Source organism: Centrocercus urophasianus, unplaced genomic scaffold, assembly GCF_019232065.1.
Source record: "Centrocercus urophasianus isolate 14NV4802_14NV808 unplaced genomic scaffold, USGS_Curo_1.0 seq_20, whole genome shotgun sequence".
NCBI lineage: Eukaryota > Metazoa > Chordata > Aves > Galliformes > Phasianidae > Centrocercus > Centrocercus urophasianus.
Window position 1 is genome coordinate 182,108 of NW_024884756.1, and position 16,346 is coordinate 198,453.

At 42.9% G+C, this 16,346-nt stretch overlaps 1 protein-coding gene across 3 annotated transcripts; it reads right to left on the reverse strand.

Moving 5' to 3' along the window:
- Positions 1-2,891: 2,891 nt before the first annotated feature.
- Positions 2,892-12,739, reverse strand: CUNH21orf58 (chromosome unknown C21orf58 homolog). Of its 3 annotated transcripts, XM_042822472.1 has the most exons (8): positions 12,553-12,739; positions 11,083-11,140; positions 10,546-10,613; positions 9,757-9,900; positions 9,570-9,684; positions 7,638-7,777; positions 4,698-4,894; positions 2,892-3,780 (listed from the first exon to the last, which is right to left on the reverse strand). In XM_042822472.1, the coding sequence occupies exons 1-8, from the start codon at positions 12,610-12,612 to the stop codon at positions 3,765-3,767; spliced, it is 798 nt and encodes a 265-aa protein (XP_042678406.1). In that variant the 5' UTR covers positions 12,613-12,739; the 3' UTR covers positions 2,892-3,764. The 3 variants fall into 3 exon arrangements, with proteins under 3 accessions (XP_042678406.1, XP_042678405.1, XP_042678407.1); XM_042822471.1 differs by having other exon boundaries at positions 9,570-9,900; XM_042822473.1 differs by lacking the exon at positions 12,553-12,739 and adding an exon at positions 11,859-12,379 and having other exon boundaries at positions 9,570-9,900.
- Positions 12,740-16,346: the final 3,607 nt, after the last annotated feature.

Genomic DNA, 16,346 nt, shown 5'->3' on the forward strand with positions numbered 1-16,346 from the left:
CTTCCCTAGTTAATGTTAAAGCTCAGCTCTCACCTCAGGCTGCAAGAGCACTAGCCTGGCGGGCTGGCAGACCTGCTACTCTGGAATGAATGTGGGCCATTCAGCATAGCCTCTTTTGAAAATATAACATATTCTCTGACCTAAAGAAAGCTTAAGGCCATTGTGGAATTCAGTTCTCCACTGTTCCAGTAATGTCTAACCTGTAGACATAACCCTATCATTTATTGCAAAATGTGCAGTGCACAGCCCGAAACAACACATCTGTCCTGAAAGAGCAAGACCAAAATATTCACACAAGAATGGTGCAGCTTTCCATTGCACATTCTGGAGCAGTAAGGGCAAGTTGCTTGCAATGGACAAGGGAGCAAGTGCAATACCGGCAAAGTGGGGGCCTTGCAGGGCAGAGTCCCAGCCCATACTGCCAGGCAAGGTAAGCAGGTCAGGCCCATGGTGGCAGAAAAGGGCCCAGGCTGGAAGACAACTCAGTGCAGATGAGACAAACTTGAGGTCAGGACCAAGTTCACTGGTGTCAGTCAGACACAGACTCATAATCACCAGGCACACATATGGTGACAAATCCACCCTAACTCATTGCACTCTACAACTTCCTGAAGGAGGCTGGGAGAGGGATTTGGCCTCTTCTCCCAGGCAACGAGCAGGACACGGGGCAATGGCCGCAAGTTGTATCAGAGGAGGTTTAGGAACACAAGGAAGAACTATTTCTCTCAGAGAGTGGTCAGGCACTGGAATGGCTGCCCAGGGAGGTGGTAGAGTCGCCGTCCCTGGCAATGTTCAAGAGGTGTCTGGACGATGTGCTGCATGATATGGTTTAGTGCTTGTGGTGGCAAAGGTGATGAGGAGATGGTTGGACTAGATGATCTTAGAGATCATTTCCAACCTCGTGATTCTGTGATTCTATGATTCTAACTTGTATATGAGCCAGCAGCGTGCTCTGCAGCCTGGAAGGCCAGTATTTCCTGGCTGCATCAATAGAAGGATATAGCAGGGTAAGGGAAGTGATTGTCCATCTCTACTCTGCCCTCGTAAGGTACCTTCTGCAGTACTGCGTACAGTTTTCTAGTTCCAATGCCAGCCCATGGCAATGGCATTGGAAATAGATGATCTCTGAAGTCTCTTTCAACCCAAGCCATGCTATAATTCCGTATTATAGAGTCAATATCATGAAAGAGTCACAGGCCCTTTAAAGGGATTGCTGCCCACCCTCAAACTCCAGCACTGGGAGGGGCCCAGGTGGGGCTGATCAGGGGTGTTAAATTCCACTGGCACTGCATGTAAACTTGCTGCCACGGAAGATGCTCTGTAGGATTTTTCTGATGTATACTACAGTTATTTGACCCATGCAAGCTAATTGACTAACACATACCCACCTGACAAGAGGGACCTAAAAAGCCTGCCCAAGGCAAGATCAGCTCTCCCTCAGCCCTGTGTCTGCTTGACCTCCAGCTCCCATGCAGTGTACCTCGTACAACCCTGTAGATGACCTGTTTCAACACGCTATCACTCCTGCATGCTTCAGAGCTCTCCCAGTGCCAAACTTAAATCACCGTTCTCTGTTTTTGAGTCCTTTTTTCATCTCACAGGGCCTTCATGCAGCAAATGGTCACAACAGGGGGGAGAGGGTAGAATGTGAAGTAAGTTTTGCATAGTAAACAGCAGTAAAATTATTTGTTAATTGTTTTCAGAGCACAGACATCATTAACTTCCAGCAGTGGCAGTTATGTGGAAATATTGCTCTTAGTGCTCTTGTCCCGTAAGCTTTCCAGATTGCTCCACTACTGTGGCTTGCCATTTTAATAACAACCCTTAAAGATATACCAGTTAACTCTTGGACTCCTGAGGATAACACAATGTACAGTCATGTTGCTGAAGCTGGTCTTGTAAAACTGCCCTTTTAGGCAGCTAGACCAGGGCTGCACAAGCAGCCTTAGCAATGGTTTGCAACTTCGATTCTTCCTGTCGGGAGAGGCCAGTAGCGAGTGGAGTACGCTAGGGGGTGAATACTGGATCTGGTCCTCTGTAACGTCTTCGTTAATGATGATGGGGTAATTTACCCCCAGTAAATGCATGGAGGACAGAAAATGAGGGACTTGGGAAATGTTGCCAAACATATGTTTTTCCGGAATGTCCACAGCTGGACTGACCTCTCACCAAGAGCCCCAAGTGCAGTGGAGACTCTGAGCACTGATACAGGTTGAAAGTTTTTCTTCCAAGATGGTACTGATCAGCTCCTTTCTGTCACACTTGTCTGCTTACTTACTGAAAACAATTCTTGGCAAATGGGACTAAACCTCACCTGTCAGGAATTATATTTGCCCAGTGCAATATGCTTTGTCCTGGGTAGACAAATAATTCCAAATATCTTTCTCAGACTTGCTTTAGACTGAGGAAAATTTTGAGGAAAAAATTTATACATAAAAATATGTTCTTTTTAGTTTGGAAGAATATTTCATCAACCATGGCAGCATTTGGGGTTATCAACCTCCTCATTCCTACAGTAGAAAACCCCAGTTTAAAAACAGGTGAACGTGGGAAGACATTGAGAAGGTGCTACTAATTCATGGTTTTTCTTTCTCTATTAAACATAATGAGGCTGCTGATGGAAAGATGTTGCTCATCACTTAGTTACAACTTGGGTCTCCTGAGTTCTAAAACAAAATCAAAAGAATAGGATGGCATGGGTTTTAATGCTTAGCAACTGCAAATTAATAGGAAAAATAAAAAAGGAAAAAGTGTGATTTATGTTCCTTAGGAAAACAAACAAACAAACAAACAAAAACATGCCAATATTCAAGGAAGGACCTTGGGAATCTTTTTTTAAATTATTTTTCATTTTTTTCCCCCAAGGAGAAACTCTGATAATGCAAGAGAAAGATTGAGAAATACAGAAATATACACAAGTTCAGGCTGCTGAAGCCACCCTCCAACAGCTCTTTGAAAAGAAAAACTTGGGTAGCATCATGAATATGAGGCTCAGAAGAGACTGAGAGAGACTTTCTGGGGCAGAATATTGCAGATATTAGGGTAGTGATGTTCCACTGAGATGATCACATGCGATGACTGCAGGAGCTACTTTTTTTCTTCTTTTCCCTACTGAAAATTATTTATTCAAATACTACAATCCCTGTCAGCCCATGTAAAGCAATTAGGGCAGAGTGCTGCCTTTTACCAAAAAATGACATGCTCTTGGGCTCTTCTCAAAGATCACTCTACAGCCCTCCTGCTACCAAAACCTTGCCATGCAAGCCCAATACAGGAGGAACACTTTGGTTGATGAGTTTTGGCAACTGAGCTCCATTCATGAAGTCTGGGTTAGTCTGCATTAGCCCCCGTGAAGGCTGCAAAGGAGCATTTCTCCAAAGTACACATGGAAGGGACTCAGTCCTGAAGGTGAGCCATACTCATTTGCAATAGTTTAGACAATACTAGTGTTATATTTATTTCACGTCCCAGTGCCACTGTGAGGCTCTTTGGGACAAGATGTCTTGGTTCTTTCGAAAGAGGCAAAAGAGAGGTGCTGCTGTTGCTCTGGGTTTGGCATATGAGAGGAAGCAGCTGCACTGGCAGAAAGGGGTGAGAAGACTACAGGCATGTGGTACATTTGTTCTGTCGATCTCCAGTCTTTCTATGCTCATTTACTGTATGGATGATTTGCAGATGCACAGACCATCAGATTATTTAGGAACAGCTCAAAAGCAGGTTGAACTCAGCGATGCAATTGTCCACCTTCAGAGGAACACATGCTGTCAGTAGGTGGGCCACCTGCAATAAGAAAAATGACCTTGTGTTTGGTAATAGCCAACACACACGCTTGTCACAGCTGTATAAAAACAAAAAAGATGTGTAGGATCTTATAATTCATGATGAAGAGGAAAAAGGCAGCTTAAAAGCTGTGATGAGATGATTTTACTGATTTCTGCAAACAGCTAAGCAACAGCTCATTGCACTGATACTGGAAGGAGCCAAGAGCTCATTATGAGCAGAGGTTACAAAAGCATGTAAAAGAGGAAGGGGTAGAAATGTATAGCCCCTGCAATTCCATTCAGTAAAGAATCTTTTCAGGAGTCCAAATCACATGCTAAAGAGGGCCATACAGATACTCATGGCAGTAGGTTCCCCATGCCAGAAGATGTGTTTCTATCCTTTCCTTCTGCTCACTAAGCCTTTGGAAAAGATGGAGCACAGACATAAAAGCAGTGTTTCCTTGTCCCAAAGTCCCCAGCCACCCAGTCATGCTCTACACAGTGCCTTTGAAGAAAGTCCCAGCTTCAGCATGTGAGAACTTCCTAATACTGCTGCTTCCATGCCTTTTTTGCTGTCTCCTCATGACATAGATTGCAAGAACACTGTGCTCTTTGCTCAGATCCAGTTAAGCCACAACACCTTGGCATTAGTAGGCTGTGGGTCACTGAGCAGTGGGTCTGCTCATGTGCTCATTCAAGCACCAGGCCGTGGTGTCATTTACTTGCACTAGAAAATAGCTCAGGACAAGATTCCAGGTGCAGGGAAGGCTCAGGCAAGTGAGTCTTAGGAGGAGCAATCTACTCACCTCCACTTGAGGATCTCAGCAGTGTTGTAAGAATACAAATCCCATGGGGAATGTCAGTCTGAATACAAAGAGTAGGCAGCCCCCACTCAGTAGGCTGAACAGTTCATGCCACAGCAATCCAACAACTTACATCTGCATAGCTGGGAGCACGCTGCTGGTCCAACGCTGGGATGAGGATGCAGGCGGCAGTCCCTCACCTGGCACTGGGAGCCCAGCAGGCATGGCACGGAGGGCCAGCCCTGGGGGAGAGTAGTGGTGGTGGTGATGCACTGCAGACAGCCAGGGACGATCTGCTTTCACAGCCACAGGAGCAGTGAGCTGCAGGTCCTTGATGGAGATAAGCAAAGGGGTTTTGGTGGCCCTAGGAAGGATGCTGGAGACTGTAGGGACATGCTCTGTCTCTCTGCTGCCTCCCTTTCATCTGAGGTGATGCTCAGCACAGTTCTGACGCTTCTGAGGAAATCCCAAAGCTGCCTTCCATTTCCATAGCAAATCTATCACTTGCATGCTGGCTGTGATGGTGCTGGCCCCCAGGATGTCAGTACCCTGAAGCAGGAGAGCAAGCAGCTGCTGCCAAAGGCTTTCCATCTCAGGCAGACATTTGGTCTCAACAGGTGCAAAAGCTGTCAGCTCCCAGTTGCACAGGTCACAGGGATGGATTATGGAAGATTGTATTTCACCCCACAGTTTAATGTGGGCCACAGGGGCTTTTAAGCTATTTATTGCCCTTGCATATAGCAGGTAAGAAAGGTGTGAACGAACTGGGCAACTACTGCAGAAGTATGGGAGTTGCTTTCTTACTATCTCACTACCTTGGTTTTCCAAGAAAAAGAACAGAAATCTCTCTTACAACATCGGGAAAAGTCACGGTCAGCTTGAAAACGGAGAGGCTGAAAAAGTATAAGGGAAGATTTTTCAAGACAAGAGATATCCCCAGTCCCTAAAGACGAACAATCCTTGCTGCTTTGATAGTAAATGCTTCAGAGTAGAGAGCAGAAATACATTTTTCCAAAGCATTTAAGATGACTAAGGAGCTAGACAGCATCCTGCTAAAAATAGCGTAGGAACTGTGCAGCTAAGGATATGTTCAAAATTACCTATCGTTTGATAAGTACTTGGTTTGTTTTGGAAAAAACCCTAGGAGGATTTCAATACAAATATCTATAAAACCTGTCCTTCTTGACTTTGCTAGTCATCGATTGACAGCGTGGGCATCCAACCTTTTGGCTTGTCTGGTCTGCATTGAGCAAACAGGAATTGTCTTGGGCCACATATACGCTTCTCTAAAAGTAATGCCTCCTATTTATTTCCACAGAAATTACAACAGACACAAAGAGCACAATAACACTCTTTGATAGGACAAATTCTCAGCTATAAGACACTTCTTCAACATGGTCACCATCATTAGCTATTCATTTTCTCCAGCGATGAACAAGAACCTGTGTGCTGCGCTCATAGAAATCTGTACCAGCAGAGGTGACCCACTATTGCCACTGCTGAAGCATACTACCCACCACCCTCACTGTGCTCACATCCGGTGTTTGGTTTCCATAAACCTTCAGCAAGTGTTGATGAACGTCAATGGGTGCCATTTTTTGCACATGGAGGAATTCAATGTCAGATGTACTTCCATGACAGACACCATTCCGTCAGAGTGCCACCTTGCTGCTATCTGTCACATGGTAACAACAGTGACAGGATACTAGCGGAAGGCTGAGTCTCTTCTCCCATACTGCCAACATTCACCTCTGACATCATAGGCCAACATCATAAAACAGGAGGCACTGCTTTCAGAGTAGCTTTTGTAATACATCCAATATTGTTAATATATAAGCAACAAAATATTTTAAGAAAAATATTAAAAATTAAACTATCTTCTTTTTTTTTTTTTTTAAAGAGAGCAACAAAAGCAGAACTAGTGGGATATTTGGCCTTGTTTTTGTGAAACTAATGCATCACTCTGGTTTGATGTAAATTACTGCAATTCTTAGTGAGGCCTCAAGGTGCTCATCCGAGATTTTTTTATGAACTATTACTCTTCCTGTACTCCATCCTTGACAATAATAGTGCACATCGTGTCATGTCATGACATGAACAAGTTGTGATTGTGAAGCAAAGGATATTTCTCTCTGGTAAAATAGGGGTTATGAAAGTTTGGTAAGAAGACACAATCAGATTTTTCAGTCGAACATTTGATTGCAGCTCTACACTTCCCTTCCAAAAATTTCTAGGTAATGTACTCGTATTGACTGAAAATGGAGTTGCAAACGTAAATAGATGAATCCTTTTCTGCAATTCTTTTAAAGCCTGTTCTCTAATTCCTTTATCAAAATGGCAAGCATAGCTGCACACTCTTCGCTGTTCCAAGCCCTGGGTTTAGCCAATGTATCAAAATGCATAAAATTATTCGCCATCACTTGAGTCAACGCTGCATAGCACTGCTCTCCCTGGTTTCTATCACTGCTGTGTCAGCAGCTTAACGATGGTTCACTTGTTGCTGAGCAATGAATGCGTGCCCAGACTGCAGGTTGGGTATGCCCAATTTACAGTGAGACAATGGCTAGAGCCAATCAAGTATGACCACAAAAATTTGAGCTTCAGCTCCAGCTGGTTTTGAACCACCAGGTCCAATTTCACTACTTACAGGATTTGTAGCAAGTATTCCCCTGTTGCCCGCAGTGAGCAGGCAGAAATTGAGCCATACAGCTACGTGCTGACTAGAGGTGAATTACTGGGGTTTTGAAGACACCTGGGGACACCATTACAGATGCTGTACCAGATGTTTCAGCAATAGTCAGCAGGAGTTAGGCTCCCAAGTGCAGCAGCAGATGCTCATTGTAGGCCTCTTCTATGTCTGTTAGTACATGCATTCCAGAGCCAGACTGAATCCAGTTTGCACTGGTGTGGGAAACATTTTCTGTTGCAGTTCTGCTTAGCAACATGTAAGGACCTATGTGAAATCTGCAGGAAACCATGGGCAGCAGAATTTTTTTTTTCCCAGTCCTCACATAGTCCAGGATGACTATTGCCCCACATGAGCAAAGATGCCCTTTGGATACAGTAACACTACCTGCTGTGTGTGCTGAAGCAGTGGGTAGCTGGGTCTGGCAGGCTGTGCAAATGTCATCGGTGGGAGAGACTTCAGCATCATGTTCTGCATGATGATCTGATGCATCTGTGCATTCTGCATCAGCATCATCTCCACCATATCTGGGAAGAAGCCACCCAAAGGAAGAAAGTAAGAGCTTTATTAGCAACAGGGGTATCTCAGTGGGAACTGCTCTCTAAGGTGCAAATTCATGAATGCAGCTGAGACACAGTAGCTGAAAACAACACATGGCAACATTAGCGTTACGTGCCCAGATGGTGCAAAATTAATGTCTATGAATAAGACCATCCACACCAGATCTCCCATCCCCCCACCCTTCACAAGCAAGCTGCTGTTGAGGAGTATCTTCTTTAGTTCCATTGCCAGCCCATCCCTGTAGATACAGTCACTGGCAGGCTAGAAAACAGCTGTGTACTGAAACTCTCACTTGTTCCAGCATGGACTGGAGCCATGTGGCACTCTCCACAGCTTTGGTTCAAGATCATTGTTGCCCACATTGGAGGCTTCCTCAGCTTTACACAATATTGCAGTGCCACCTTAAGTGGATGTGATGCACATGCAGTGGACTCTCAACATAACACTGGATCATAATTAGTTACACAGTACGCATCCTTTCACAGAATCACAGAATCACCCGGGTTGGAAGGGACCTCAAGGATCATGTAGTTCCAACCCCCCTGCCTAGCAGGGCCACCAAACACACACATTCAGATCAGGTTGCCCAGGACCCCGTCCAACCTGGCCTTAAACACATCCAAGGACGGGGCATCCACAACCTCCCTGGGCAGCCCGTTCCAGGGCCTAACCACTCTCCTTGTATAGAACTTCCCCCTAACATCCAACCTAAATCTTCCCTCCTTCAACTTCGATCCATTTCCCCTAGTCCTGCTGTTGTCAGCCCTTTTGAAGAGTTTACTCCCCTCGTGGGTGTAGGTTCCCTTCAGGTATTGATAGGCTGCAATGAGGTCACCCCGCAGCCTTCTCTTCTCCAGGCTGAACAAGCCCAACTCCCTCAGCCTGTCCTCATAGGGGAGGTGCTCCAGCCCGAAATCCTTTGTATTTTAAGTGGGGGGGAGGAGAGGAAGAAAAGCAAAGGAAATCTTTTTAATCACACCAAAGATATTTTAAATGTATCGACTTCAGAAAAGTCATGCATGTGTTTGGACTGGTTCATTTACAAAAATAAACTACTATTTGAATAAATCCAGCCATTTAAGCTAAGAAATAGTTGAGAAACATAGCACTTCAGTAACTGGATTTTTCTTTGTGATAGAAGAAAGCCTTTGACAGAGGGATGAGCCAGGGAAGTCAACCCAAGTTTTTGTTCAGGTATCATTTCACAGTAGCATCTATGTTTAGAAAAAAAAACCTCTCATTCTTGGCACTGCACTACACTTGAAACACTGTCAGTTGTTCTGCTTTTTTTCCCCCCAAACTCAGCACTTTTAAGTCTACACTGCTAAGGAAATTGAACAGCAGGTTAAGGTGGGACAAAAAGAATAAAAAATGGATTTTAAAAGCCTATTTGTGAATTTTAGAATCATCCATTTACATGAGTTTCACCTTGGTACACTCAATGCCTTGGATTGAGCAGCTTTTAATTCCCTCAGGTTTTCTGACAGCTCAACTTTGCTTTGCCAAGTTTATCGTGCCATTTCATTTGTTTTAGCAAGAAGAGTTTGTCCAAAAACTTCTGAGAACTGATCTCTATTTTTGCAGAGTGCAATTCCCACAGTCCTGGTAGTGACAGAGCACATCACTGACTTGAATGCTTGGAAAAGGTCTCCCCCTGACCTCTTTCCTTTGCAGCGGCACCTTTTCTGAGTATCAGCTGGTACCTTTTCTGGGTATTTCTGGTAGCGGGACCTGACAGCTAGTCCTAGTGAATGGTACCTTCTTTAATGCTTCCAGAGCGAGGATGTGCAAAGGGTTGGGCAGTGGGGATCTGTGCTATCAGTGGGGGTGGCTGTGGGAGCTGCTGGATGATCATGGCAGGCTGAGGAGGCATCTGGATAAGAAAAGAAAATGGAGAAGTCAGTGCAGGATTTGTCCAGTGTTTCCTAGGAGCGACGATCCTTACCGCCTGTTGGATAATCCTTGGTGTTTCAGCTCGAGATGCTGGAAAAGGTATCTGGTAGATGCGTGGGAGACCAGCACTGTAGTTCCTATACTGTCCCCCAGCTGGTGCAGAAGGCTGTAACAGCTCCTCCAGAAGGTGCTGCTCCTGCAAAATCAGGTAATTTCTTTGAAGAAAATCTGGTCACAGAAAGGCTGGCAGTGTTGTTGCATTCATTAGATTAAATAGGCCAAACCTCTGGGAGTCTGCAGCAGAGTACAGCTTTTCTACCTACAACACTCCTGCAGAAACTGCTGCGTAACAGGCAAACCACAAGTGAATGCTGCATGAAGGAATGTCAGAGCTGGAACAAGTGAAAACAAAGTGTTTCTTCCTGCATATCTTGAGGGTATACAATTTTCAGTACAAGGGAGAGTAGAAAAAAGTGAAGAACAAATTCTAGTAAAATATTTCATTAATACTTGATCCTCTCTACATACGATTTTAAGTAATAGTTGTTCCTATTTTGGCAACATTAAAGAGTCCTTTGATTGCATTTTGGAATCCAGAGAGTTTATGATATAGCAGCTTACAACAAATAGAATCAATGCACTATGTGCTGACATAGAGGGAGTCCTGTTCAGCTTCCCACCAGCCTCTCCTCATCTCTCTAGTGAAAACCACACTTCTCACAGAAAATTCTCAGTGCTTGCTTAAAACAGCATGAGATTCCACCCTTCAAATTCTACTCTTATGCTCATTATGTTAAACCAGACACTTTACACAGTCACACTTGACAAGTACTGTTTTTACCTTAAGCTCCTGCAGGAGATTTTTCCTTTTCTTCAAAGCACTTTGAAGCATATCCTCACGTCTGTTGCCTAAAGGAGGAAAAAAACATTATATTCTTAAAGGATCGCAAGGATAAGATTACTATAACACTTACATTATGAGATTAATTCCTCTAAAATGTACCATCTTGGTTAGGACTGACATTCATATACAGATCATCACTGTTGTTCACACTTCACTGAAACTTACATTTGTAACTTCTGATCCCCAGGGCTACATACAGATTTAGATGCCTGGGCCAAGCAAAGACAGCACTGATTTCACTGTGGCTCATTCTTCTCATCCACCAAAAAGTGTCCCTATCACAGAAGCTGAGACAGAGTAAATTCCAACTACTGAGACTCCTGGCCTCAAAGCACTCAGAGCCAGAGGCCCATAGTAGCTTTTAGAGAGAATACAGAATCACCCAGTGTGATCTATCAAGGAACTCATGACTGAAAGCATCCCTAAGCCCTTTCCATTTCAAGGTGGTAACCAGAACAAACGCTTCTCTCTTACTTGCTGTAGGAAGAGGTGACTCCATCTTCTCTAGGTTCTTCTGTTCATTTTCTAGTCTCTAATAGAAAAAAAAACACACAGAAAACCAACTGTGAGTTAGGCAGAAAAGCTCACAACAATTCAAGTGAGATTGGGATAGAGAAAATAAATCACAAGTGGAAATAAGGGACACTTCTACTAAGTCACAGCTAGCAAGGCCTGTAGGAAGTAAAAAACCCCGCAGAACTACAGTCTCATGAAACACAATGGTAAGTGCAACAACAACAGCAGAGCAACAAAATTCCAAGCTGCAGAAAGTGAAGATTTACTCAAACGTAACAGCAGCAGACAGAGAAATAAGGTGGAAAAAAAGCTGCTTACCTCCAGAAGACCTCAGGTGTATGGAGATATCTAGAGAGATACCCTCACCTCCACTGCCAACCCTTTAATGAGGTGTGGGAATGGGTGGCTCCTGGCTCTTCCCCTTCTGGCCACTCAGGCATATTACATGCACCTGAGCTACCATGGGCTGGCCCTGCCTTGCAACCAGGTGCTTGATTACTGTTTCAAGCCATGATGTAGCATTTCTGCTACAGTCTCACTATAAATTTACTCTCAGCAAAAGAGTAATCATACTTCCTGCTGGTCTGGCCATCTCAGACATGAGAACTGATAGCACAGTGAATCAGGAGACTTATGCATCACTTACTTTGTAGGGTAGAGAGCTAAAGCATATGGAGAGCTTGATTCCAGAGTTCTGGGTATTCAGTGCACTAGGAGTCTTAAACCAGCCTCACCTGGAACTTCCATTCACATCTTCTGCCCACATGCTGGGGTGTCCTTAGAATCTCAGCTCTAGGTCTTCAGATCCTGTCTAAGCTATACCGAATAAATACTGGTCTCCAGTTCATGCAGTGCCAAGCTTATGACTAGCCATGGGTTTCAGGAGCTCTGATTCCAACTTGCAGATGCCTTCTATCTTGGCTTTGGACCTTCCTTAGTTTTATAAGCTTGCTTGATGGACCTGGACATTTGGTTGAACCCAGCCACTCTCTCTGGCTCGCTTGGGCCAGTCTCTTTCCCAAACAGTCATGCTGTTATGTTCAACTTTCTGATCTTTAGGGACCAGATGGACTTTGTGCCCACCTGATCTATGAATTGAAGAGCTTTTCCTTAGCACAAGCACACTTTTGGCTCCTGAGTTCTACCTACTTCCCTACTAGTGAAAGCTTTGTCCTCAAATTACTGCCACATCTAAGACAAACTACTCCACTTTGGAAAGCCTATTTTAAATTTTAATTGTACATTAAACAATCATTTCTACAAATGCAACTTGCTCTGCCTCAGCTTGCATGCTGAACAAGGTTCTCAGCTGGCTGCAGGTCCTTTTTGTTTCACAGTAAAAATATGATTAAGACACAGTGTTTATACTTAAATGCCTGTAGTAAAAAGAGCAGAGCAAAGGTGATCACTGTAGAATTATTAACTTACCTTTTCTAGGAGTTTGAATTTTAGCTGGGCCACACGATCCAACACTGAAGGATCTGTCATTGTAGTAGTCTTTTGAAAGAGTAGGCAGGCATGAGCATATTAAATAGCTAAGCAAATGTAGATAAGTTCTTAGTGCTCCTTTCTTCCACTCCACTCTAAATCTTCATAGAAGAATTTTATTAGCAAAATAAAAACCAAACAAATAATAAATGAAACAAAACAAACCACCAACAGTAAAACTCAAAATCCAAGACTGTGAGAAATGAAAGAAGAAAATAAATGCTTCAATTTCACTGTCAGGTAAAAATTCATATAGATGTGTGCCACCATAACAAAGACACAGATCTTGTTGCTATTTCTCTCAATGTGTTTTTGTGCTGCAGGTTGTGATGGCCACATAACTGTGGTCAGCTTGAGTATTTGCTAATGGTTTGCTATAGTAATGGTTGCTAGCCTCTCACTGGCAGTGTCTCTAAGCCTCTGTGTTGTTAGTGTGGTCTTCTACATACCTTTCAGATTAGTTCCTGCACTTTGGTTGCTAAGTTTGTAATGCCAATCCACAGCATAAACAATTTAATCTCCAGGTGCAGGTACTTGTTTACCCTCTGTGAAGCAAATGCCCAGCACACTAGGAGATGGGGGGAAAAAAAGACAAAACCTTTGGATACATACATATTTAATGTAACCCAATGCCAAAGGTCAGATTATGATCTGACTGATTGATACATCTTGACAATACCTATTGGACTATTAAGGGTCCATTCACTTTGACATGGTCCTTCATCTAGATTTTCATGACCAGATAGTAATCTAAAAATTTTAAAAATGAGTTAATGAGAATAGCTGGAACTGATCATAGGGTGAGTAAAACAGCAAAGTGGTTGTGTTGTGACATCCTTTGGATTACCATCTCCTGAGCAGTCTCTGGGGTGCCTTCTCCTTCCAGCATGAAAAGCAAAGCAACATTTATCACCAACAGCAATAAAACCAATGCTAAGGCATGGGAAAGAAACCAAATTACAGATTCTCTTCTCTGCTTCTAGGAAAGCAAAGTTACAACCCCATCCTTATTCAAAGGCCATGGCAAAGCCACAGCTGAGCCCCTGCAGGCAGCTGAAGGGGCAGACAGACAATTCTACTTGGCTATGTGGGAGCAGCAGAGATCATCTCCTCCAGCTGTGACCCACACAGCATGTGTGTACAATCTGTCCTTAAAAGTACACAGGCAGATAGACACTGGTGAGATTATAACAACTGTGACGTGGAGGTTTCAAATATAGCTGCACCTTGCTAGATGTGGGGATCAGCTTGATTTGGTTCACTTGTGCAGCTAAGAGCAATGAGGCAGAACAGAAAACTCTCACCTGCCAGCAGTCTGTGGCTTATAGAAAAAAAATCTGAGCATGTTTTTTGTACTTTAATTCATGTTTTTTATCCCTTTATCCTCTTGGCATCTGCAACAATCTTTGATAAGGAGTTGCCTAGGTAACTTAACTTTAGCATGGGCCTTGTTATGCAAATAAAGGTTTTAAGCATAGAAGTTTACCTAGGCAAAGAAAGAAACAAAGAAAAGGTTTAGATTTAGATTGTTTTAAATCTAAATTTCCAAAATTTTTTGTATACAACATAGTTTATTACCGTTCTCCATGCACTTTATGCTTACAGCTTGAGGCTTATATTCCTGAATCATCACGTGCCTGCTCAGATGTCACTTCTCTAAGCTAGAGAATCTATTCCCTTCTTCCTCAAATGGCAAATTTTCCTTCTTTGATTTCACAAGTCAAGAGAATGAGGCTGGGAGGGCATAGCAGTAGTGCCCACAAGGAGGATTCTTATATCTATCTCTTGAACTCCACTATCAGCCACTCACAGAAGGTTATTCAACAGCTACACTTTCCATCAGATTTAGTTTATCTGTCTGTTTGTATGCCTCATGTTTTTCCTAGTGAGTTCTCTTTGTACTTTCCTATTTCATGATTTCTTCTGTAACTCAGTGACCAGAGTTGGCTGCAGTATTCAGGCGGTGATGTTGCAAAGTAAGAGCTGAGTTGGTGTCTGCAGACAAGCACAATAGCAACAAGCCTGCTATTAGTCATCACTGATGCTGTAGTAACTGTTGCTTCCTGCCCAGATGGGGCTTTACAGTAACTTTTCTAATCACTGAGGAATTTTGAGCAGATGTTTACCACCAATTGTTTCTTTAAGTATCCCGTAGAAGTTAAGTTTCTAAACCCTTCACTGCAATAGCAATAGAGGGTAACAAGAAAGGCTGACAAAAACAGCCCTGTTGAAGTATTTAATTAAAAATTTAGTGAGAGTGTTAAGTAACAGAGATGACTGTTAGAGGACAGAAAGAGAAACCTTTGCTCAACGTGACAGTGTCCCAGAGAAAATCTAATGTCTGCTAAAAAATGCTTTTTAGAACTTACGGATGCTCTGGTCACAGTGGGATCTCTACTACAGGGACACCTTCAACCTGCTGATGACTTGCCAGCAGCCTGCCAGCCACACACAAAAGGATCTTGTACAAAAGGTGTTTCTGTAGTTACTGTGCATTGTGAACTAGGGATCAGAAAAGAAGATCCAAAAAAAGCAAAACTAGACAAATTTAATTCTGAAAAATATTAACAGGAGTATTATGTGCATCTCACAGGAGGTAATTATTCTGCTCTGTTTAGCAGTGCTGAAGTCATAGTTTGAGGTCACTGTGTCTAATTTTAGGCACAGCAGCATCAGAGGGAAAAGAACTCCAGGGGAAAAAGTGGTAGCAATGGTAGATTTACAGAATACAAGATCTGAGAAAGACTTTGAAGAATGGGCATTGTTTAATTTACTAATTAAATGATGAGATGGAGGCAGTGAGCGATGTAAATGAAAGAATATTAAGGACAGAGTCAATTTTTTTTACTGCCTGAAAAGACTAAGCAAGAAACATTTGGCTTAATGAGGAAAATGAAAACCTGTTGAAAACAAGCAAAAAAATTCGAATATGTTTATAAACAATATACAAAAGCAGTTGTGATGAACACTGCAGGTGGATCAGATCCCTCTCCAGATACAGGAATGGATTAGATGGTGAGCTCCAAACCAGGACTACACTTCTATGATGTCTTTTATTGATTTTGATACTTTATGCCTTGATTTTAATTACTATTTTCTAAAACACACTAGAGAAGGAACCAAACAGACACACCTGGAAATATTGGAGACAATAAACTCCTGTGCCCTGGTTCCACAGGTTATACTTTTTATAATTTCAGTCTTAGAAGTTATTTGTTTATTAAGAGGGTTAAAAGAAGGGGAAAAAACAAAAACAAAAACAAAAACAAAAAACAAACACATGAAGAGAAATTCACTAGTGGACAAGTACATGTAATTTCCTTCCAATCAGTTGTCTCCTTCTGCCAATTGTAATGCTGCAATTCACCAGCCAAGAGCTCTCATGCTGCACTTTGGAGCGTGCAGCGGAAGATAAGAAATCTTGAAGACATTTAACTGAATTCCTGACTCCCATGTCGTGGGGACCAGCATACTTGCTGACATCAAAAGCAGAACAGAAGGCTGACTGTATCTCTCAGTGAATTTATAGGACATTTACGTGGTTACAGAGTGCTACAATGACTTATCCTGCATGGATGAGCTAATGCTGTCGTTGTTCCTCTGTTAGAGACCATTTTCAACAGACTAGGAGGATGCTTTTTGTTTGTAAATGTTGTAAAAAACAAAAAACAAAGAACAAAAAAAACCCAACAACTTTCTTCATTGTATGCTAAATATATGGGTAAAAATGTTTT

Bases quoted from the DNA above. Each gene is read 5' to 3' on its own strand.
- CUNH21orf58 (XM_042822471.1), bottom strand. From the start codon at position 12,612: ATGACAGATCCTTCAGTGTTGGATCGTGTGGCCCAGCTAAAATTCAAA. The intron at 10,614-11,082 runs GTAAGAGAGAAG...TTCCTCCTTTAG, and splicing joins GTCACCTCTTCCTACAGCAA to GCAACAGACGTGAGGATATG. The intron at 4,895-7,637 runs GTAGTGTTACTG...ATCTCCATCAAG, and splicing joins TGCTTCAGCACACACAGCAG to GACCTGCAGCTCACTGCTCC.